The sequence below is a fragment of the Malaya genurostris genome, chromosome 2 (assembly GCF_030247185.1).
Source record: "Malaya genurostris strain Urasoe2022 chromosome 2, Malgen_1.1, whole genome shotgun sequence".
Classification (NCBI taxonomy): domain Eukaryota; kingdom Metazoa; phylum Arthropoda; class Insecta; order Diptera; family Culicidae; genus Malaya; species Malaya genurostris.
In genome coordinates this window covers 240,369,939-240,393,456 of record NC_080571.1, presented here as the reverse complement: position 1 = coordinate 240,393,456, position 23,518 = coordinate 240,369,939, and the positions used below count along the sequence as shown (strand labels likewise).

The 23,518-nt window shown below is 36.2% G+C and overlaps 1 protein-coding gene across 2 annotated transcripts in view; it reads right to left on the bottom strand.

Annotated features, from left to right (window-relative positions):
- Window positions 1-828: 828 nt before the first annotated feature.
- LOC131428310 (testisin) overlaps window positions 829-23,518 on the bottom strand; it is a 49,879-nt gene continuing 27,189 nt past the window's right edge. For both annotated transcript variants that reach the window (XM_058592168.1, XM_058592169.1), the window contains exons 2-6: window positions 20,625-20,806; window positions 10,196-10,578; window positions 9,622-10,141; window positions 9,448-9,555; window positions 829-1,373 (exon numbers count right to left, since the gene is read on the bottom strand). In XM_058592168.1, the coding sequence (XP_058448151.1) occupies window positions 1,210-1,373; window positions 9,448-9,555; window positions 9,622-10,141; window positions 10,196-10,578; window positions 20,625-20,703 (1,254 nt within the window). In that variant the 5' untranslated portion in view covers window positions 20,704-20,806 and the 3' untranslated portion in view covers window positions 829-1,209. The remainder of the gene's footprint in view (window positions 1,374-9,447; window positions 9,556-9,621; window positions 10,142-10,195; window positions 10,579-20,624; window positions 20,807-23,518) is intronic.

Sequence of the window (23,518 nt, the reverse complement as noted above, 5' to 3'; positions counted from 1 at the left end):
GTATTCACGACATCCAGTTATGTCTCTGACATTACCCAACCGCCTTTTTTCATCATTTAGACCAATCCAATTTTTGATCTAAAAATTGTGTTCATCGACGAAGCTCATTTCTTGTTGAACGGATAAGTCCACCAGCAAAATTTCCGCATGTGGAATCACTCCACTGGAGTGAAGACCAGCCAGAAGCAGCGCAAGAGCTACTAATGCATCCTAAAAAAAGTCACTGTTTGGTGTGGATTATGGTCCGGTGGCATTATTCGTGAAATACTGGCCGATATGTTGGAGAGAGTGTACCATAATTGGACCTTGCGCATGGGCCATCTAAACCGGATCCGCGGCCAACAATTACATGAAATCATCTTCTAATCAATAAATTATTTCTGTCGATTCCAATAAAGATTTCATCAATTTTTTCAATTCTTTTGTGTTTTGTTTTGAAAATTAAATCCCAAAGATCTTAAAAAATCCCTCTTGTTTTGATTTTCATAACGAAACAAATCGTGTTGACGGCGATGTGTAGTTTTTAATGACACGTTTAAAATAAAATTATGTCAAAAGTAAAATATAGTGACTGGAGATGTGTGCAAAGTTTCATGCAAATCGGAACGAGTAAATTCATATTTTGATATTTTTTCAGCTGTTATTCTTTGCAGTTGCTCATCTTTCATCATTCATCATTCACATACATATCATACCTCTTACCTTTTTGATTAACAAGATCCAGTGAATTTGTGATTTTTAAACTGTCGAACGTTCTACCGATAGCTGTTTCGGGAAATTCTTCAAAATAATTGTAATATTGAAAGCAATTAATGTTTCTCCATCTATTTCATGCTCTACTTTAAAATAAATATTTTGCTTACCGATTATATTTACTACATACTAAATAGGTGCTTCTAAAAGGAAAAATGAGTTTATAATTTAATTGAAACCAATTGAATAGAATCGTCCACCGAATATCAAAGAAGTTTGTCCCCGAAAAAAAAAACATAAAATTCGAAACAATGGTTAAAAGTAAATAATCACATTCAGCTTGTCATGACGGTACTACATAGTAAAATTTCTCTAAAATAGAATATCTGTGCACACGCACTAAAGTGAATAATCTCTACGATAAAATACGGAACAAAATACTGTCAGATTCCCGCAAACCGCACACCGTCGTTTCCCCGCAGGACCGGTTTCTGTCCTGCCTCAGACCAGTGTTGATTAGCTTCCGGTTAAAATCACATTCTGGATCCATTTGACCGTTTTCTGGATGTTGTGGTAGATTCCTGGCTGGTGGTCTACACCACAACCGAACCCGGCACTGGTGATGCCGATCAGCGTGAACCGTCCTCGGTCGTTTATGATTAGCGGTCCTCCTGAGTCACCTGCCGAAGGCGGAAGAGAAGCAAATTGGAAAGCTTTAAGTAATGGTTGGATATCGCCTAAATGTAGACTATGGAAATAACATCGGAATTTGTGCTAGCGCATGGAAGTGCAAATGTTTTTGTACGATTTATCGAAAGCTTTTTCGTTCGAGTGATTGGCTTTAAATTCATTCTAACATTAAAGAAAGGTAATTTACGTTTGACTAAGCTTTTGTCTACAGTAAGTTCAATCTAATATAAAAATTTGGCAAACTTATTTTACTATTGCGAACTGATAGTTAGGTTAACCGTGTTTATTTTCATCGCCTGTAGCTTTGTTTATTGAATCAATTTTAAATAATTACTTACAGATTTAAGTTTTTCATCTGCTTTCATATCAGACATATCACAATTTTTGTTTTCTTAGTGCAGGAACAATTACAGCGTTACTCATTGATTGTAGAACGAGCCATCTAATTACATTTACTGCAGTGACAACCAGGCTAACGAAAGCATTCAATGCGAGCTTCCATTTGGTAAGTTCTTGCTAGTGAAATTGAAATTGACAGCATGATTACCAATTCTACACCCTTTTAAAAAAAATGAAATTTACGCTTAACGTAAATTCAAGCATGCCGTAATTTCTTCGGTAATGACACAATATTACATCTACTAATATGTAAAAATAAATTTTGCGTTTGTATTTACATTAATAGCTATTTACACTTTAGCTAAATTAATTTCAAAGTTAATGATATGACTTATTTTCAAATGCTTTGAATTGTGAATGTAAGTGAATCGCGACACTCCTTTTAAGTGCTAAAAGATGTGAACTTTCTAAGTGTGTAGTCTGACTTCCGAGGAAGTTCTTTAGTACGTGGTTGACTGCTTTAAAACTTCTTACTCATGACCGTACAGATACTGGAGTGCAGGCAATTGCGTTCAGTATTATTGCTACTAACGAGACTTCTTTCGAGTGACTTTAGTCGGCTTGGCATTACGTAATTATGTCCTACTGGACTGAGTTCGTCTACCTGTTCGCTTTTTTGGGCCGCGAGTGAAACACTTTGTCTTTGTTTGTTGTAATAAATCAACAACTGCGCGGGGATAGAGCAAAGCGTTTTCTCAAAGAGTACTCCAAGCGCTCTTTTGCAGAAACACTGTAGCACCACTTGGTAGTCCCGATGCTTCATTGTCAGCTTAGTAGACCAATACTGATGACTCTTTAAAAGGTACGTTTTCGGCGTCTTCCTAATAACTAATAGCTGTAGGAGAAGCAAAAATAAACCCTCTCAAAAGTTTGGGTTCGAAGGTATCGAAGATGGGCTTCCAGAAAAATACCGTTCGAGGAAGTGATGCCAAGCAATAAGCGAAAAGCTCATGCAAATTTTGAGCATGAGGTCCCACAACTTTCTACACAAGTGGCAATCTGTAACTAGTTCTGATACAACTATGACCAAACTATGTTGCAAAAGTACACAATAGTACACTGGTTTAAACATGGTCAAAGCAAAGTTTCTTCATATCATAATTTGTTTTACCAAATAGTTATTCAAGTATTCAACTATCACATATTTTTGTTATATTAAACTAAATATCATTAACAAGTTATCATTAGTTAATTCAAACATACATTTGATCATAGCTATGTTGAAAATAACTTTATTGGATGTTGCGAAACAATTTTGAACACGTAAGCGTATGTATGATGTAGCGGTAACATAGATATAACTAAATTTTAACATACAATTGAGGCTTTAATTCATATGACAATTTGTTATTTGCGGTAACGTAATGGTAACGAAAATCCAATATAAATATTTTTGCTATAGTATACCGGTGAATAAGTGGTTTGAATTCTGAAAAAGTTTTATAGTATCGCATCAAGGCTATGGAACATAAATTTAACAAAAATGTTACATTTCTTTAAACATGTTTTTTTGATAAAAGTTATAAAAAATATCTATTTTGCTTCCATGGACAAAACCGAAGACAGCAATTGAGAATCGGTCTCAACAATAAGAACATTTTTTTCGCGGTGGGATTTGATGTCTTAACAAATATTAATTTAAGCCTACGTGGATAATTTTCGAGTGTTTAAAAATTTTGATGATTTCATACACTGTTTTTAATACCACTGTAAACCAAGTTTATTGGTGACAAGTTGTAACAATTTTACTTCATATGAGTTATTTTCTAGTCAAAGTCACGCAAGAGGTTAGATGTAAGCAACGATCGCTTAACTTTTTTGTTGCAAACTGATCTCAAATAAGCTGCAGTAACATAAATTGTTACTTTGGTTAGACAGAAAAAGGACATAAAAGTATCATTGAAATCCAGTTAGAGAACCAGCAAAGGGCAGTTCATACAAAATTCTCTTATGTTGTGAATTGGATTTTCTCAACTTTCAATATCTCGGATCCTCTTAATAATGCCATTCATACCTACAGTAAACCCGTATTTAGTAAAAATGTCTGCTAATTAATCCCTCCTGTCAGCGATTGTATGCTTCGAATGCTGATTAATCGAACGAGGTAAAGAATTTGATCACTACCTGACAGTGCAATTGTAGATGTGTTATCCGAAAAATTAATCCTCTCAAATTTCCAACGAACAATCTGAAATGTAACGCATATGAATAGTACGAAGTGGATTAGGGTCATTTCGCCGAAAGCCATTTCGCCGAAAGCCATTTCGCCGAAAGCCGTTTCGCCAAAAGCCGTTTCGCCGAAAGTCAGAATGACGAAAAGACTTTTGGCGAAATGACTCGCTCCCGTGCGTAGCACAGCCACAGAGAACAGACATCCAAGCTAGTATTAACTTTTTCAAAAACGCTATGTAAAGCATACAAGTGAAAATCTGTTAAAAATCACCGTTGCACACGATTTTGCACGCATGAATTACCATTGTATAAAAGCTCGAATGCAAGTAACGCCTATAAGGGATTACTGCGTTGCTCGAAGCACCTCTACAGGAGAATTGCTACTTGGCGATTGATTTTTAAAACAAACACCGTTAAATTTCTTACACACATTGAAATCCCTTCTTGGATGTCTGTTCTCTGTGGCATAGCTAACTTCTGGAGAACCTCAAAATTCCCATGAATTTAATAGTTTCCTACCGTAATCCTTATCAGTTGATGTTTGTCGAATTTCACGGATCGTTGTGTTTTCGTAAGAGTCGGGATTGTACTCTCAGAATGGTTAAAAGTTACAAGGGAGTCATCTCGGAGCACTCTTTTTCGTTAATGATCTATGCAGTGAATTGTCGTCATTCAAATTAATGTATGCAGATTATCTCAAAATCTATCGCATCATAACAAGTCTTTTGGATTGTTGTGCTCTACACGTGGGTATTAGCAAAGACATCATATTAACAAGATATCCAGCTTTCACATTTCCCGAACAAATCATTTGCAACATCCTTTTTTGCGAGCATGTCGCCCCCAGGCGAGCCCGCATCGAATCTTATACATAGAAGTAGGGGAGAAAAATGTCAAATTCGTGCGCGCCAAAATAGCAGGGTTGCGCACCCATACAATTGACATGATAGGTTGAATGTGATGCCGTGCGATGGCGTTGCTGAACTGAAGATTGACTTCGCTCCAAGCTGACAGGATCTGGTATTAGGAAGGTTTCAGATTTGTGTGATAGAAACGGCATGACACTGAACGTCAAGGAATGTAATGCAAGGACCTTCTCACGGGAACAGTCATCGATTTTATTTGAATACTCAATAATGACTGCTACAATTGAACGAGTTTCGTCTTTCAAAGACTAGTTCCACTTCATCGAAGAGTTTTCAAAAATTTAGATTCAAATGAAAGGTCTCTTGGTCCCATAGCCAGCATTTGAGTTTTATTCGGATCGAGCTTCCGGTTCGGAAGTATCGGGGTTAAATGCGCAAAAAAGAAATGGAAAAAGTGCACTCAATTTTCTCAGAAACCGCTTATCCGATTTTCTTACACATGTTTAAATAAAAAGCCTTACAGTCCCATAGATGCCTTTCGAATTTCATCTGGATCCGACTTCAAGTTGCGGAGTTATTTTTTTCGCTCTTGGACGACGGTAGTGGAATAGTTTCACTTCGAATGTTCAACTAGCCGAAGGTGAACAATTAATCATTTCTTTTTGTGCATTAGCCGGGACTGAATGTCGTGGTGAGATCCTATCAAAACCAGTGAAGTAACACCTCATTTGGATTGGACTGAATTTAGAACCTGAATTCAGAACCAGAATTCTGGTCCACCTGAATTCTGAACTTAATTTAAGGTTTAGAATATAGTTCCAGAATTCAGTTTAAGGATTTAGTTCCAGAATACAGGATCAAAGTTTGAAACTGAATCCTAATGCTGTCCAGAATTCAGATTTCAGTGTAAATAAATAAATTGTGGTATGATACTCAACAGTTGTAAACACCGGATAAATTTCTCAAATCGGTTCATTTTGGACCCATTAAAATATTCCTAAAGAACTATGCGAAGTATTTCTCCGCTGAATATATAAATCTATAAAAATCAACTTCAACATTGTAGTATTGTTTTACTTCAATTTGTTCAGCGTTTTTTTGTCTGGTAGAATATGTTAGTCGTCAATAAGTAATACTTTAGTATAGATGCACCGTTACGATTCTTGGAAGCAAAGCAATAATAGTTGCAAAATAAACTAATACGAACGATTATTGATATTCGGAAGTGTGAAAGAAGCATGTCAGCTTAATCGTATTCACCTCCTCCAGTTTTGTTTTTGATATTACCAAACCACTATTTTATTGTGTCAAACATATTTCTGGGATTTCGCAAGAAGAATAACCAACTTCAATCTCTAACAATGGCTTGTCAAAAGATAAAAGTATCAGTGGTTTAGAAAATAAGATTCTCAAAACTAGACAGATAAAAATCCATTGCCGGTGCCGTGATTAAAATTAATTAAACTTGTCAATCATGCTCTATTATTTATGATTTCATGAGCAGTATGATTGATGTCATGAACAATAACTCTTCTTCCATGAAAATTTTCATGATATCAATCATTTTGCTCATGAAATCTCATGAGAAGATATGTTTCGTGATTCCATGATATTCAATCATGGAATAGCAATGGATTCTTTTTTTTTTCAAACAGGTTTATTAAGTTAGGAAAGAAAATTGTGGGAATATCCAAAGATATTGCGTATTTGAAAAAATGCAACAGATTTGGATTAATTCCCACATGCTGTAAGGTAAAGGGTGGGAGATCTTTTTCTAGAAAAATTCTAATTAAAATTCAACACGAAATTTTGAAAGTGAAGTTTAAAAAATTGTACAGCATTCAGAGCGTAAAAACTTTGAAATGCTATAATCTTCACTTGAAACTAGCGAAACAATATCCCCAAGGCTTCGAAACTTTTCTAAACAAAGTAAAAATTGCAGAACATTGCGAATCCGAAAGTAAACGAATTCTTCTTGAAAAGAAATTCGAAAATTTACGTTCCAAAAATCTTTCAGACCGTCCCACAAAACCTCTAGTACAATTTTTGGAGGATTTTTTTGTAAATCGTTCATCTCAAAATTTTACCAATGAACAAATTAATCTTCTAAATCTTGGTTTAAATTATGCAATTTCTTCAAAAGTAAATCTCGAACAAGTTATTATAGACATCGAAACAGGTTTAAATAACTGTGATCTTTCCTTTCCTCAAATTAATGACGCCAGAACTATCGTAGCTGACGTCATTAGAAGTACTTCTTTGAATAATCAGCAAACCATAGATGAAAAAGAACTAGTGAAACAATTGCGAGAAAAGCCTGTTTTTATGTAAAGGCTGACAAGGGAAATAAAGTAGTTATTATGGACAAACAAGATTATGATAACTCGATAACCCAAAAAATTAATGATGGTCCTTATAGGAAATAAAGAACCGACCGCCTTCCTGAAATTATCAAAAAAGTGTATAAAACTCTTCTTGAATGTAATCCAAACTTCGATATCAACCTCAATTACCTCAAAGTTCCTAACGCTTCTTTACCCAAAATCAAAGGACTACCAAAGGTTCACAAACCAGGTAACGAAATAAGGGAAATTATTTCTTCAGTGGGAGCCCCTACCCAAAAAATCGCCAAATGGCTAGTAAAAGAATTCCATTCTATACCAAAAAAATTTTTCAGTAGATCAGTCCCCAACACACAAGAATTTACGACTCAACTGAACTGAAATCGAAGAAGACGAAATAATGGTGTCATTCGATGTAACCGCCTTATTCCCAAGTGTCCCGGTGAAAGACTCAATCAATCTATTGGAAGATTGGTTACTTCAACAACATAGTAACAGTTTATGGAAAAGCAAAGTAAGGTCATCTCTGAACCTAACTCGGCTTTGTATGGATGTAAATTACTTCGAATTCAGAGGAGGATTTTATAAACAGTTACAAGGGGCACCAATGGGTAATCCGCTCTCCCCGTTTTTATGCGAATTGTTTATGGCAAATCTTGAAAAACTTTTGAAAAACCAGGGGTTATTACCTAATCGTTGGTGGAGATACGTTGATGATATATTCTGTATCATCAAACGCAATGATTTATCAACTTTCTTACAAATGATTAATAACTTACATGAAAACATTAAATTCACCTATGAGGAGGAGAAAGACAGCAGTTTACCTATCTTAGATGTCCTCATTGTCAGAGAAGCAAAACTTTAAATTTCGAGATATACAGGAAGCCAACCAACACAGATCGGGTCATACTTCTAATCATTCCCACCAACACAAAATGGCAGCTTTCCACCATATGATTCACAGAATGCTGACCTAGCCCCTTAAGAGAGATGCTGCAATAAAAGAGAAAAACCTTATTTTCGAAATTGGAAAGCTCAATGGATATCCGGAGCGTTCAATCCAAACAATCCTCGACAAAAAATTAAGATTGTTGAAAAAACAATCACTTACAACTCTGCCTCCCCCATCGGAAAATTTAAAAAGAATATCAATGGACTTCAATCTAAACATTGCACATCCTCTGAAATCAAAACTAAATAAATTTGATTTAGATTTAGTATTTAGCAGCATGCACTGTCAATTGAAAAATTTACTAGGTTCTACAAAAGATCCTACGGATAATTTGAACAAATCTGGGGTATACAAAATCTCGTGTTCTCATTGTGATAAAATATATATTGGACAAACAAAGAGAACTCTAGACATCCGTTTCAAAGAGCACGTCGCTGAAATAGCGAAAGCATCTAAAGAATTAGAGAAAGGACTACCACATTATTTCAAGTCAAAAGTAGCAGAGCATGCCTTTTCTGAAGATCATGAACTCACTACCAACGACATAAAAATCATAAGACAAATTTTCAACCCATGGAAATTAGGCACAGCCGAAAGTTTTGAAATCTTCATAAATAACTCCATTTCTTTATTGAATCGTGACCAAGGAAATAAGCCCTCCTGGCTATTCAACTTATTACCGACACATAAGATACAAATAGATTTGGGATCTCTTAATATCCCACTTCTTCAGTTTGTTACCCTCCGCTGACAATTTGTTTGTTACTACCTGTTTCTTTACGTTTTTACAATAAGACATTTCGTATAAAAGGAGCAGCATTACAGCATTCTTTCAAACAAACTTATAAAACCGATACACTGAAGAAGGATGTAAATAACATTCCGAAATACGCGTATCTGTATTGTAACGTTTGTTATGCTTCATTAAAGTATAGAGACTTTGTGAAAGTGTAATAACGTGACAGTGAAATAGTGGAATTAAATGGTACATAAATAGTGACACTGTTGAATGGATTCTTATCAGTGTATGTTTAGAAAACAAATAAAACGTTAATACTTGAAGAGAATTTTCAACACACAAAGAAAATAAAAGAAGTAGTTCTAATAAAGATAATAGATTTTAAACTACTATAGTAAGCATGTTTATAAAAAAGACAGTTTTGCGTATGATATATCATACGCTAGGACATAATATCAAGCAGAAATGCTCGACACATGCTTCAGATAACGAGTTTCCACCTAATTGTATATTGTTCTGAATTCGGTGAAATCAGAAACAATAACATTTTGTTTTTACCAACCAATTTAGCAACTTAATAAGAAAACATACCTAAACAAGCATCTTGGTGACCGTCCGAGTGACCGGCACAAAACATTTCATTGTACAATTCAACGTTGATCATTTTGCTTTTATGCCAGCGAAGACAATCCTTGGTACCTAAAATGAAGGATAATCTGCTTTAGTGTTGTTTTTCGATTGAAACTACCCACCCACAATACTTACTTATAATCGGAACAGCCGCCGTTCGTAGAATGTTCGTACCAGTTTGTCCCATGTTGACATCGGTCTTACCCCAACCGGCGATGATTCCTTTTCGTCCGATCAGCTCCAAAGGCCTCAAAGGCAAACAGATCGGCAGTATGTGCGTTTTATAGCCGGCCGGCCTGGTCAACTTCAGCAGGGCAAGATCGTATCGATCCGGTTGGGTCATTCGAAACAGGAACTTGGGGTGTACGATTTTCAGCTCGGCCCGGTGCTTTTCCGCCGGAAGTGGTTCGGCAATTTTCCCTGAGTTCTGTGTATCCAACTCACCCAGGTAGATGGTAATGTCCTTCAGCCGCGCCTGTTGGATACAGTGGGCGGCAGTTGCGACAAACATCCGTGACACCAGCACCCCACCGCACTGATATTCCGCTATTCGAATGTGTGCCTGCCATGGATACTCGGCGAAATTGGCCGTGCGACCTCCGATTATTCGTTTTTGCAGGGTGTTTTGAGGTGTCCGAGCTATCCCGCAGTCTCCCTAGAATAATGAATTCTGGTTAGTGGCGTCTATCGAAAAGAGCACTCAACTCACCATAATTCCCATTTGATCGGATCGCCGACGGAAAAAACTACTCTTCTTGGATGCTGTAACGTACGGATGCGCTTTGACAGGGGAGATCGGCATCACGCCCATTGGCACCATCGCCGTGGCGGGACGCATTGGAGCAGCGAATGCTAATTTTGGATTGAACATCGCCGATGACGATGATGATGATGACGACGATGAGGACGAGGACGACGCCGATGTTTGTAGATCGTTGTCCTTGACGCAGCACGACAGCAACCAGCGATTGTCACCACATCCGGCCACATGGCGGCCTCCTTCAAGCCAGCAGGAAAACGACAATCGACACTGACGAACCACATTCTGGTGAACGCAGGTCGACGGGAGGCCCAACACATTGTGAATTACGTCTTGGTGGAGCAGTTCATGGAAGAGAAAGAGCAAGAAGTAATGGAAAGTGGCTATTAATTCGGTAGCCTTTAGGGCGTTTTTGTGAACGATAGCCAGAGTCATCTTCAGCTAGACGAGCAAGATGAAAAAAGAGAAAAGCAATTTTCGAACAAATTGGGTGCTGTTAAACTTGATTTTGTCTGGTTCAACTGGGGGAACTAGTCGCCAACGAAAATTGAAATCAATTAGCAATAATGACTTGAAAAATATTCTTCTACGCGTTTAATGTGAAGAATGAATTGAAATTTAAGCTTTCGTAGTAGATTGCTGGGCAATTATGAACAGTTCCGTGCTAAACTCTGCTATTTACTGCACAATTAGTTGAAATTTAGTTATGATTCGTCACTGTCCATGTATTTTTGGTCTTACAGAATAAATGACGACACATCAGACTTATTTTTGGCATTCTCATGTAGAACTTGGTGTAAATCAATATATTCTAACCCGACTTTCAAACATAAGTTTGAAAGACCAGCATATACAATTCAATCCTGTTTGTACCAATTTGGCAACTTAGGCAAGAAATGTCGCAATGAACTCCATTAAATGTGATTTATATGTTTTAGTATTTTTTGGTGTGAAACTGACATGACTAACTGTACACTGATTGCGTAAGAATGCTTTTCCGAATCTTGCCCCTGGACGATTTGTTCCGATGCATCTTTTCATAGAGTTTTCATTCTTTCGTTGGTACTGAAAATAATTCCCATTTATGAGCTGAAAATGAAGTCCCCTTCATGGGCTGCTCCGGCCGATGGTGGAGGTTTGCAGGTTTCACAATTTGCGTGCCCAAATGAACACCAGTAACACTGAAGGAAATCGAGATTATCATCGAAATGAAAAGTTCCCTTTTATCAAGATTATAGGAACCGAACGATACGGGTATCTTATATTGCAAGTCCACCAGAGAATTTGCCACTTCGGCAGCAAATGTACTTCACCCAGTCAATCATTGCTTCCTGCGTCTGTATCGTAAGGGAATTTTGTCATCCTACTTACTGCTTCATTACATTTAATGTCTTCATTAGTGAAACTTCGGAAAATTTCGCCTTTTACCGCTTCGGTCTTGGCCCTGCTTTCCTATTCTGTGTCTGAAGCGGCACAAACGATTATTACTTTAATTGTCTTGAAATGATATCTACTAGCACTAACTTTTCTAATCTGCTCTATTTTTTCTATCTTTGTCGATGTTACGAATATGAATATATCATAAAATGTATGAACAATACTTAAAAATGCACTCAATCAACAATCTTGAAAGTGGAAATATATGTTTTTTTTTACATCCTCAGAGTAGAGTATAAATGAAGATTGGTGAGCAAGTCGAATGCCTGAGAAAGTAGCAAGCATTGTGCAGTGATATCTAAGAGAGAGAGCAACAATTAACATGCAACCAAACTACTAGGTGTGCAGATTTTGAACGATGTTGTCCACGGCGTTTGCTGCTCCTAAAGGTAGAACAGAGGACTATGGTCATCATATGGTCACTGTACTGCAAAATAGACCAAATCTGATAGATACCTAGATCGCTTCTCTTCCATAGATTGAAGCTTAGTATTCGCTCTAATATGGACAATATCTGTCCAGGTTGGCATATTCAGAATAAGGAATATAACCATTTTATTGTTCCCCTACTGTGTGTTGTTGCCTTTTTTGGTGTAGAACACATTTTCTGTTTCTATATAGAGGTGCAAATTTAAAATTGAAGTAAAAATGCCTGTAGAAATGTGCTTAGGTTTTACAACATTTACAGCTCAGTCGATTTTTTATCGATTACTAATATTATTTCACCTTTTGATTGGAAATATTTATGCGTATCGATATGAATGTATCCAGCTATTTAGTATTTTAAATGATATATGATTGAGATTGTAACATTACCGTAAATAGAGATTTGGGGGCGACCGCTCGTATTAAGGATCAAGAGTAAACCAAGTTAACTTGTGTTGGTAATTTGTGTATTACGTACATTTTATTTGGTACGTATGTCATAGATCTATGTATTCATATATGCAGTGCAACCAGTTTATCAAAGTGGCTTGCACGATTGAGTTTCAAACAATCTTCAACAATAATTGATTCTCAAATGAATGTTAAGCCTGACTTTTTGGATGAAATATCAGTTTTGATCAATTTTTCACCAACCTTTGATGGAAAATTGCGTACATTTTATGAATGTAGAATTTAATTCCCTAATAAAAAAGTTATCAACACTGCTTCAATGCATTTGTATTAGAATGCGCTACACAAAAAAAAACTAAATAGTTTCTGTTAAAAAAACAGTTTTCCGGGAAAATGAATAGTTTTACAATAACATTCCATATCCATTACTTTTCGCGTTTTAAATTAAAGGTTCCTATTTTGCGGGTTTAGTTATAGGTGCATAATGCACCTTTCGCTTTTCTCAAAAGTTACCAAATTTTTTCACTGAAATTTTAATGAAACTGAAAGTCCGCCATAACAACAGATTACGATAAAATTTTGATAGCGATGGTTCAATCATATCTGGAAAAAAAATTAAAAAACCGATTATGTCTCTGTTATAAGTAATTCTTGATGTTCGTTCCATAGTAATTTTCTAGGGTGAGGAAGACGATTTTAATTATGTAACCAGTGAACTTCTTTGCCAATCATTCGGGTTTCTAAAATTAGTTTTAATACAGACGATGTATTTGCAATTTTATAGAAAAATCGTCAAATATATCGTCTCATATTTTTGGGGACAAAACGACCCGAATTGTTTGAGGCAAAATGCTCAGTAACTCGCTTACAAAAATTATCCATAAGTTATCAATTTAATGAATAATAGTGAACAATCTTCCACCTGGCAAATATTTCGTCAACTAAAAGTCTAAAGCTTTCTTTAATTAAGAAGAAGAAGCTTTATGAGGGTGCATATTGCCCTGTGGTTGTCATGAGCTTCAATCCGTTGTTTTGATGGATGTTTACTCGTTGTTTAAGATCGTCCTGCCTCCATGTTCAGATAATCGTCACTTCGCGTAATTTGAAATGTATATTTTTCATGTTTTTCACGATCGGGCGTCATACCCCGCATATATTTCAATAGATACTTTCTAAGGATTTTGGAAAATAAGATATTTCATGTATTTTTCAATGCATTCAGCGAGTATTTGTACGTAATTTTGAAAAATAATGATTACGGAAGATAGTAATGCAAGAAACTCTTCCGTGTTATTATCTATAGTTAAGATATAGCTACATTTTCTTAGGGTGTGTGTTTTACCCTATCTACCCACTACATCTTTATATCGCAATAATTCTTGCAAGAGAAAATCCATATAGGAATCAAATGTGTCATTGGAAGTAAGCTAAAACTGAAATAATTTTTCTCAAGCAGTTTTAAGGAAAACGGAAGAGTTTTAGACTTTTTTAGATTTTCGCTTTTCTTGAATTTTTTTTTAGATTTTCACTTTTCTTGAATTGCAATTTTAAGAAGAATGAACTGATTGGTTTATTTTTAACCATATGGAAGATTTATTGATTAAAATCAGGAAAAGAAGCGCCGGAATTTGTTTTCACTCACGTTTGTTTTTTGGGCGTCAATTGTAATCTGACACCGTTGGAACAAGGCCATTCCAAAATATAGCGAATGTCATTTGCGCCGCTGACTTGCTGGATTTCCATAACGGTGACGATTGTTTTGAAGAAGTAAGCGATTTATCAGCATCGCTCTGGTTGATCATTTAATGCAAAAGTAATCAGACTAATTGCTTCATTTAGAATTGGAACAATTTTTTCTCATATTGTGGTGCTCCTGGTGGACGGATTTGGAAGTTCTTGGCGCCCACGTGTCGTAAATTTCGTCAGGTTCACGTATGATTTTTGACATTCCGCAAATCGACTGTACTTTGTAAACAATCAACATGGAAGCCGAAAGAAGGGAAAAAATTGTGCACAGTTATTTGGAAAATCCATTGTGGTCTGCATCTAGGCTAGCTAAACAGCTAAAACTGCCCAGAAATACCAGTTATAAAACGGTATAAGGGAACATTGCCGACGATTCGGAAACCTCAAGCCAATCGTCGGAGTGGAACTTTCGCCCGGAAACTGCGTGGTAAGATTTTGAAGACGATTAAGAGGAATCCTAATCTGTCGGACCGTGATTCGGCCAGAAAATTCGGTGTTGCCCATAGTACCGTGAGGAGAACTCGACTTCGGGAAGGAATCAAGTCGTATAGAGCTAGCAAACAGCCAAATCGGACCATAAAACAGAATAGTGTGGTCAAAATTCGTGCTATAAGACCAGGTGCTGACCTGATGGACGATGAAACCTATGTCAAGGCTGATTTCGGGCAAATCCCAGGTCAAAAATTTTATTTGGCAACGGCTCGGGGGGATGATCCAGTCAAATTTAAATTTGTTTTTGCCGACAAATTTGCAAGAAAATTTATGATTTGGCAGGGCATTTGCAGCTGTGGCAAAAAAAAACGAAAATAATAAAATAAGACAATGACATCGGAACTATCTCCAAAGTGTCTCCAAAAACGAATTTTGCAGTTCATTCGATCCCACGACCATCCTGTAATGTTTTGGCCAGATTTGGCAAGCTGTCATTACAGCAAAGTCGTTAAAGAATGGAATGCAAAGAAAGGGGTCCAGTTTGTTCCGAAAAACCTTAACCCACCCAACTGCCCCCTATATAACTATATATTATTCGAGCACTAACAGGTGGAAATCATTGTAAATGTTTTCTGTCATTATCGATTCTCAAAACTTTGGTTGAATATCGACACTGCACAGCATACGATTTTCACTGAAAACCGAAAATGACTGAAAGGGTAAATGCAAGAAAGAATAAAATTTTGAAATTACTGTTCCGCTTATGTGGTTGACTGGACATGTATGTCGTTGTCATAATTTGCAAGCGAAGCTGAGAGTGACATCTATTTCTCGTTATTTTCGTTTATTTTGAGACTTTTATTAGCTTTGAAAGAAATACTGTGCAATCATGCGGATCTATGTATATAAGTGAAATTATTTCTAAAGCATCAGTCTCACATCAAAAAACCAAGAGGAATGTTTCTACCAGACAGCCAACGTTACGAAAAGCGTTACAAAACGATTGCACGCTCTAGCAGGCTTGCTTCGATCAAATGTTATTCGCTTGTTGACTGGAAAGCTTGGAAATTGAATGAATTAGAAACTAGTTCTGAATGCTTATGTTTAATTTCCAATTTTGATTACAGAAACACATTGTATTGTGGAGTTTGTTCATAGCCTTCAACAAAGTCGCAGACGTAAAACCATAATGCGAACACGAATCTCTACGTAACACATTCCCAGGGGTTAAAATAAACGACATAAATAAATAACATTCCCAAGCAAATGTTTCCAGGTCATTTTTCGAAAAATCTGTATCCGGTGCAAAAATCTATCTGTACCATATCTGTATTAGAGATGGGTAAAACAGTATATTTCAAAGAACCGTTCAGTGATGTAGAGTTCTATTGGAAGAACTAATTCTTCAGAGCCGTTCGTTCGTTCTTTTCATAGTTGGTTTGTTTGTTCAAAGAGCAAACAAAAAAGGTTCCACGAATTAGAACTGAGGTTTCGTTAGGCAGTTTTTTTTATTAGTGAACAACCGTTCTCGAAAAAAGGTAAGGTCCCACGACTTTGCTGAGGAACTACAACTCATTAATTCTTTCAAAAGAACTACATCTTTTGAACCGTTCGTGAACGAATTGCCCATCTCTAATCTGTATCAGAATCTCTGCTTCATAAGTACCAGGAAAATGTCTCCGGTTACAACAACCTTTTCTCATGCTTATCCCAACAAAACCTCAGTTAAGGGACGAAGCTGTCAAAATTTGAGTATTTTTTACCCAAAATAAGAAATTTTTTTTCAAAATTTGAGTTTCTTGCATTTAAAAGAATAAAATTTTTCTTCGTAAATGTTGATACACAAAGTCATTCTTCTTCTTTCATTTAAATTAAAAGCGCAAAAAAATTTATTCAAAACCGTTTCCTTTTGACCGGTTTGGAGTCAAAATTGCACGATTTTAATATCCTTATGTTGGACTTCTCACATAATTGAAAACACAAATTTCTATTGAAACCATATATGATTGATGATTCATGGTTTTAAAACCCGGATATGGAAACGGCAATGAAAAATGATGTATTCTTGCATTTTTAAATTTAATAAGAATATTCCGAGAATGAAAACGTACTGAAATGCAGGAAGTTTTTTTTTTCACCCAAATTTTTGAAACCTCAACGCTTACTCTAATTTATGAATAAATGCGAGAGAACTTATGGCCTGAGTAAATTTTACTCAAATCCGTACTCGAATTTTGACACTGGAACACAGTTTATGAATTTGAGCAATCGCAACTCGAACCATAAGTTATTATCAAAGAGCGTGTATAGGGATCAAAAGCGGTCTAAATGCCGATCGGATAGAATCGTCCATACCTTCTAAACTATGTAAGATAGATAGTTTAAGTCTTTGACAAAGTTTGTGAATTTAAGTTTATCATTTTTCGAAAAATCTGTATCCGGTGCAAAAATCTATCTGTACCATATCTGTATTAGAGATGGGTAAAACAGTATATTTCAAAGAACCGTTCAGTGATGTAGAGTTCTATTGGAAGAACTAATTCTTCAGAGCCGTTCGTTCGTTCTTTTCATAGTTGGTTTGTTTGTTCAAAGAGCAAACAAAAAAGGTTCCACGAATTAGAACTGAGGTTTCGTTAGGCAGTTTTTTTTATTAGTGAACAACCGTTCTCGAAAAAAGGTAAGGTCCCACGACTTTGCTGAGGAACTACAACTCATTAATTCTTTCAAAAGAACTACATCTTTTGAACCGTTCGTGAACGAATTGCCCATCTCTAATCTGTATCAGAATCTCTGCTTCATAAGTACCAGGAAAATGTCTCCGGTTACAACAACCTTTTCTCATGCTTATCCCAACAAAACCTCAGTTAAGGGACGAAGCTGTCAAAATTTGAGTATTTTTTACCCAAAATAAGAAATTTTTTTTCAAAATTTGAGTTTCTTGCATTTAAAAGAATAAAATTCTTCTTCGTAAATGTTGATACACAAAGTCATTCTTCTTCTTTCATTTAAATTAAAAGCGCAAAAAAATTTATTCAAAACCGTTTCCTTTTGACCGGTTTGGAGTCAAAATTGCACGATTTTAATATCCTTATGTTGGACTTCTCACATAATTGAAAACACAAATTTCTATTGAAACCATATATGATTGATGATTCATGGTTTTAAAACCCGGATATGGAAACGGCAATGAAAAATGATGTATTCTTGCATTTTTAAATTTAATAAGAATATTCCGAGAATGAAAACGTACTGAAATGCAGGAAGTTTTTTTTTTCACCCAAATTTTTGAAACCTCAACGCTTACTCTAATTTATGAATAAATGCGAGAGAACTTATGGCCTGAGTAAATTTTACTCAAATCCGTACTCGAATTTTGACACTGGAACACAGTTTATGAATTTGAGCAATCGCAACTCGAACCATAAGTTATTATCAAAGAGCGTGTATAGGGATCAAAAGCGGTCTAAATGCCGATCGGATAGAATCGTCCATACCTTCTAAACTATGTAAGATAGATAGTTTAAGTCTTTGACAAAGTTTGTGAATTTAAGTTTATCCAAAATATTGTCAGAACCAAAAACCAATTTTTTTAAATTAAAAACTTTGACTTTCTTGTGTCTTTACAGTAAGTTTCGGAACATGGCTTGTCACTTGAAGGAATATTCATACTAAGTTGAGTAACTATCGTGAATATATGAAATAACTCAGATTAACCGTTATAATATAATAAAACAAAGTCAAATCATATTACGACCACTAGCAGCAGTGGTTTTTAGACCAGTCTACCCAAATAAACACCGAACACCATGCTCGCGAAATTCTGATCTCATAACAAACTCTCAAGTCATGTTTAAACCCGATTTGTGCACGTGTTCGGTGGCACAATCAAACGTCATGCATCGTACATCGTGTACGGAGTCGACGATCACTCGAAAATTATCGATAGACAAGTATATTAGCAATATGTTCAGTTTTCAAGTAAAACAATGAAAAATGTCATTTTATATTCAACATTTACTTCCCTGGCTACCGTTTAAATGTGTTTTGAATGAGTTATTTATGTTCCAAGGCTTCAATGATCACTAATAATCCAAGTAAAACCTTCAAGTAGTTTTGAAATCGTATAATATTTATTTTCTGCATGTTTGATGATGGGTTATTTGTTGGATGTGGAGACGCGTTATTCTATCTTTAGATCATTCTAGCACAGATTCAAAAAATTTAAGGTCACGGTACACTGAACTAGTATTAAATAAATACGAACACTATTGTTGGATTTTTTTCTTTGCATAAATTTAAATAAACGGCAACACTAATATCCTCAGTTTTGTTTCGCTGCTACTATACTCGCTTCTCTAACTCTGATTACTACTGAACTTAATTTGTTTTTGTTTTGTTTTTTGCTTCTTTCTGTCTTTCCTCCATCACTGGTTCAACCGTATCTAGCATGTGTCCATTGTACGTACACGATGTACGGGCACGGAAACCTGACCCATTGTACGTACTGTGTTCGCTCGTGTACGGTGCTCGTGATAAACTCGAACATGGTTCGAGGTTGGATATGTGCTTGAAGTTTTTTGCACAATCATAAACGTGTCGATGATCTTGGGAAGACTGTTTTAGATGTATTAAATAATGAGTCATTGTACGGACCTTGTTCGGTTTTCATTAATAACTTTTTCTACAAATACCGGATTGTTTTGCAGTCTTCAAAAGTTTTAGTTCCCGTTAAGTTTCCTTCGAAACTGACATATGCACAGATTTTAAGAGTCTAGTGGATGATCTCCATCAAAAATATAGTTTCACCGATCGAGTTTAAGTTTTGCCTAGTTCTTGTGGGACCTAAAAGGAACACGAAAAGTTTGGTGGAGCGTGAAAATAAATCTTTTTTTTTCATGCAACCTTGTCCTCCACTCCATGCTCAATGAAGCTTCTATTGCATAGATTCGGCATCATGTCACTATTCCAAAGATTTAATATATTGGTATATAGAAACAGTGGTTATTATGTAACGAAAGATTTCAAGCCTCTCAACTTCCCACAGCTTCGCTTCATCGTCGCTTTTGGGCACTGATAAACATGCTCTGTTCAAATCCAAGCAACAATCTAAAATATGCGGGCTCCGAACGAAGTGAAAATTATCTGGTAATGTTTCATTAATGTTTCTGCTAATTAGTACAGAAATCAGAGCAATACACGAGACCGATGTTTTTCACTGACAATCAGAGCTCGACTTTCTATATTTGCCAGTCAGTTAGTTAATTGTTCTCCGAATGCGACTGTTTTCAAGTCTGGTTGTTTGGTTATGTCAGCGAATATTTGAGACGCATAATTTAATCATGCTTGGCAGGCAATTAGAAACTCTCGTCGCTAGTCGCCCAATCGATTTCTCGCATTTTTTCGGATTTAAAATGATGCAAAAATCATACCACTAGCCATACGATTGTTCTATTCGATGTGAGTCAATTGTCAAGCCGGTCAATGATTTGAGAACCTACTAACTTACGCCTCCTGTTGTAATTTGGTGAAATAACCTCGAACTTATTCTGGTTAAATCGGTCACCAGCGGTTGAATTTGATGCAGACAATGCGAAAAGCTTACGCTAGCCGAAACTAATTTCCTGCTTTAAAATTACATTGCCTCGAGAAATAGCTCTTGCTTACCGCAACCCATTTGAAAAAATTATGCACGCCGTTTCTTGGTACCACAGCCTCCCGTAAATACTTGCAACAGAGACGCTGATCATTTCGAGTCTACCTATTATTCACCCGCTTATAAACGGTTTACAAAACCGCACGGTGTGAAAATCCGTTTGAATTGATCTACTAAAAGAGTACAAGAAGCCAACCACTGGTGGTATTACTACCGGTTAATTGTGGGAGTTTTTTCTTTGGTCTGCCTCCCTCAAACCCGACCCGTACTTACTTGCATTAGCTATTGTTAGAAGCTGGCCGCCGCACAGCAGAAATCCAATCACGTAGGTTAAGAAATGCCATGAGAGCATCTTCCACCGTCGTCGTCGTTGCTGGCGTAGCTGAAGCTGCCGAATGCCTCCGCTGGTGCTGCTGCTGCTCCAAGTGCCCGCTCGTACCTAATTTTCATTCTTTCTGGAAAGAAAAAACACAAATACGGGGAACAATGGTCAAAGGCGGAACGGATTAGCACGTATGTTGATTGTTAATAACGGCTGTCGGTGGTTTACCAATCAATCTACCACTCGGGTTGGGCAATGATAGACAATATTGAACTATGGAAAAGATATGTTTTGAAATATCTCCTACAGGAATAAGCTACTAACTAATAAATTCATTATGCAATATGATCTTTTGTGTTGCTGGATCTACAGAAATCCCCGCGGAGTTCATCTACGGATTTAACTATCTACATAGTCCATGATTCTAGATACTGGAAATTTTTGGTCATTACTATTTAGGTTGTTTTTAAAACCTTTTGCTGGGTTGGCGGTTCAATGCATAGGACGCTGGTCTTACAAGCCAACTGTCGTATGTTCGAGCCCCGACCTGGAAGGATTCTTAGTGTTAGTAGGATCCATAGTACTAGCCATGTAATGATTCTGTACGCTAAGAATCGGCTGCGAAGTCTGTTGAATCACAAAGGCCAAATTCGAAAGGAATGTAATGCCAAGACTTTGCTTAAAAACCTACTGGCAACCCATTTCCTTATACTTGGAAATTCGTTTCCATTTCGATGATTACACTCAACTTAACAATAACGAGAAATTCATTAGTCCCATTAGGAACGTTACACTAAAATAGCCTATATGAAATGTCAGTTGCAGATAAATGTAAACCTGTGTATGTTATGAGTAAACAATAAAAGACGAATTGTAGTTAAGTCTTTGTTAAGACGCAGAGCCATCTTGAGCTATGATTTAAATATGATCAGTATCTAACGGAGAAATGAGACAGGAAAATTGACATGCAGTGCGCAATGCGAATGGAGTTATGTAATGAAAACTACGATAATGTTAGCGCAGAGACGGGACTCGAACCCGTAGCTAACTCCTAACAGGGGAAATTTTGTTTACCAATTAAACTACCCTGCGGGGACGGGTATAGCGTGATGAGTAAGTCGATGCCTTTCACGCAGCCCGCCTGGGTTCGATTCCCAACCCCGCACATAGGGTCAGAAAGTTTTTCTGACCCGAAGAGGCGAATGACATTAATGTTAAAACCTCTATAATTGAAACAAAAAAAAACTACCCTGCATATGAAAACACATGAAGAACTAGCTCAAGATGGCTCTACGTCTTAACAAAGACTAAAACATAAATCGTTGAAAATCAAACGAAGGTTTGATCATCTTCAATATCTTGTATTCGAGATCACAATTGTCACTGCTGCTATCATTTATTGGCAAAGATCGTTACGTAGATGTATGATGCTGGTGTGTACCCCGATAGGTAGCAAATCAGACAAACACAAAATATCGAATCAGTGTCGGCGGAAAAGTAGAAGGAACAAAATAGACTTGTGATCAGTGTGTGTGTTCTGTTGAATTTGTTTCCGTAGATATACACGGGCAAAATTCCGATTCTAGAAATGAGCAAAACGAGTCACGATTTGGGGAAAATAATACATTTTCATGTTATTATAATACATCATGATTAAAATTTCTCGGATCATGATCTATTCGGACTGATTTCAATGAAATTTAAACGTAACGCACTTGAAGTTGTTGGTTATAACTTCAGGCGTGTTTCTGCTACGATGGTATTTTTTGCAACATAAATTCAGGCGTTATGTGTGATTTTTGCAACATAGTCTTTTTTGCAATATAAATTCTATGAAAACACGACGAACTTATTTTAAAATGAAATTATTCTGTTTTTGAAAAACGACTACGCAAGAGATAACGTGTTTACTTGCGTTCATTACTTCAGTTTCGATTTTGTGTTTCAGAATTTAAACACTTAAACGAACTGCATAAAAAACACGAGTGAATCAAACCGCTTAAAAAGAAACTCTATGTCGAATTCTTGCAAAAAAATTGTCTTATTCATAATATTTAGGTGCATCAATACAGCTTGTGTTGTTATATCTATTAAACAAGTTAATCAAAGTGGTTGAACAAAATATTTTTCTGATTTTCGTTAGATGGTGTTCCAAATTCACAATCGAATTAAACGCTAGCTCTCGGAATATTATTCTAGCAACAACGATCACATCAAATATGTAAGAATACATTCAAACAAAATGTAACATTGATGTTTGTCAAATGAAAAGCGTAGCCGTGCTTAGTCTCTTATGATGTCAATTTTCGGTTCATTATCTTTATTTTTATGTTATGTTTAATTCTCTATCAGCCGGTGGGTAAACAACACGATTATTAAATAACATGCTTCAGGATCGAGTAAACATTTTCAGTAGGTCTTGCTTTTCAATGTCTGCTTTTTGCTTTACCATTAATCTATTAATCTATCACAACACTTGAGGCAGAGGGTTCAAAGTGATATCCGGATAGAAAATTAGAGTTACGAGCTTTGAAAAAAAGCATTCTTCAAGTAACGCATTTTCGAACCATGATTAATTTTCATGGGAGAAGAGTTATTGCTCATGATTTCATGATAAGTTAAAATGATTGGTTTCATGATTTTCTAATCATAACAGCAGTAACGGATTTCTTTCCGTGTAGGACTGTAAGTGAATGCCGTGGTGACTAAGAACAGTGAAACATGCTTGGCTGTGTTTTCATATGCAGGGATATATTACATGATAAGATCAAAAATAAATGTTTTGTTCAGATGAGCTAAATCCCGCAATGAATGATGTCGTTTCATTTTAAAAAGATTTATCCAT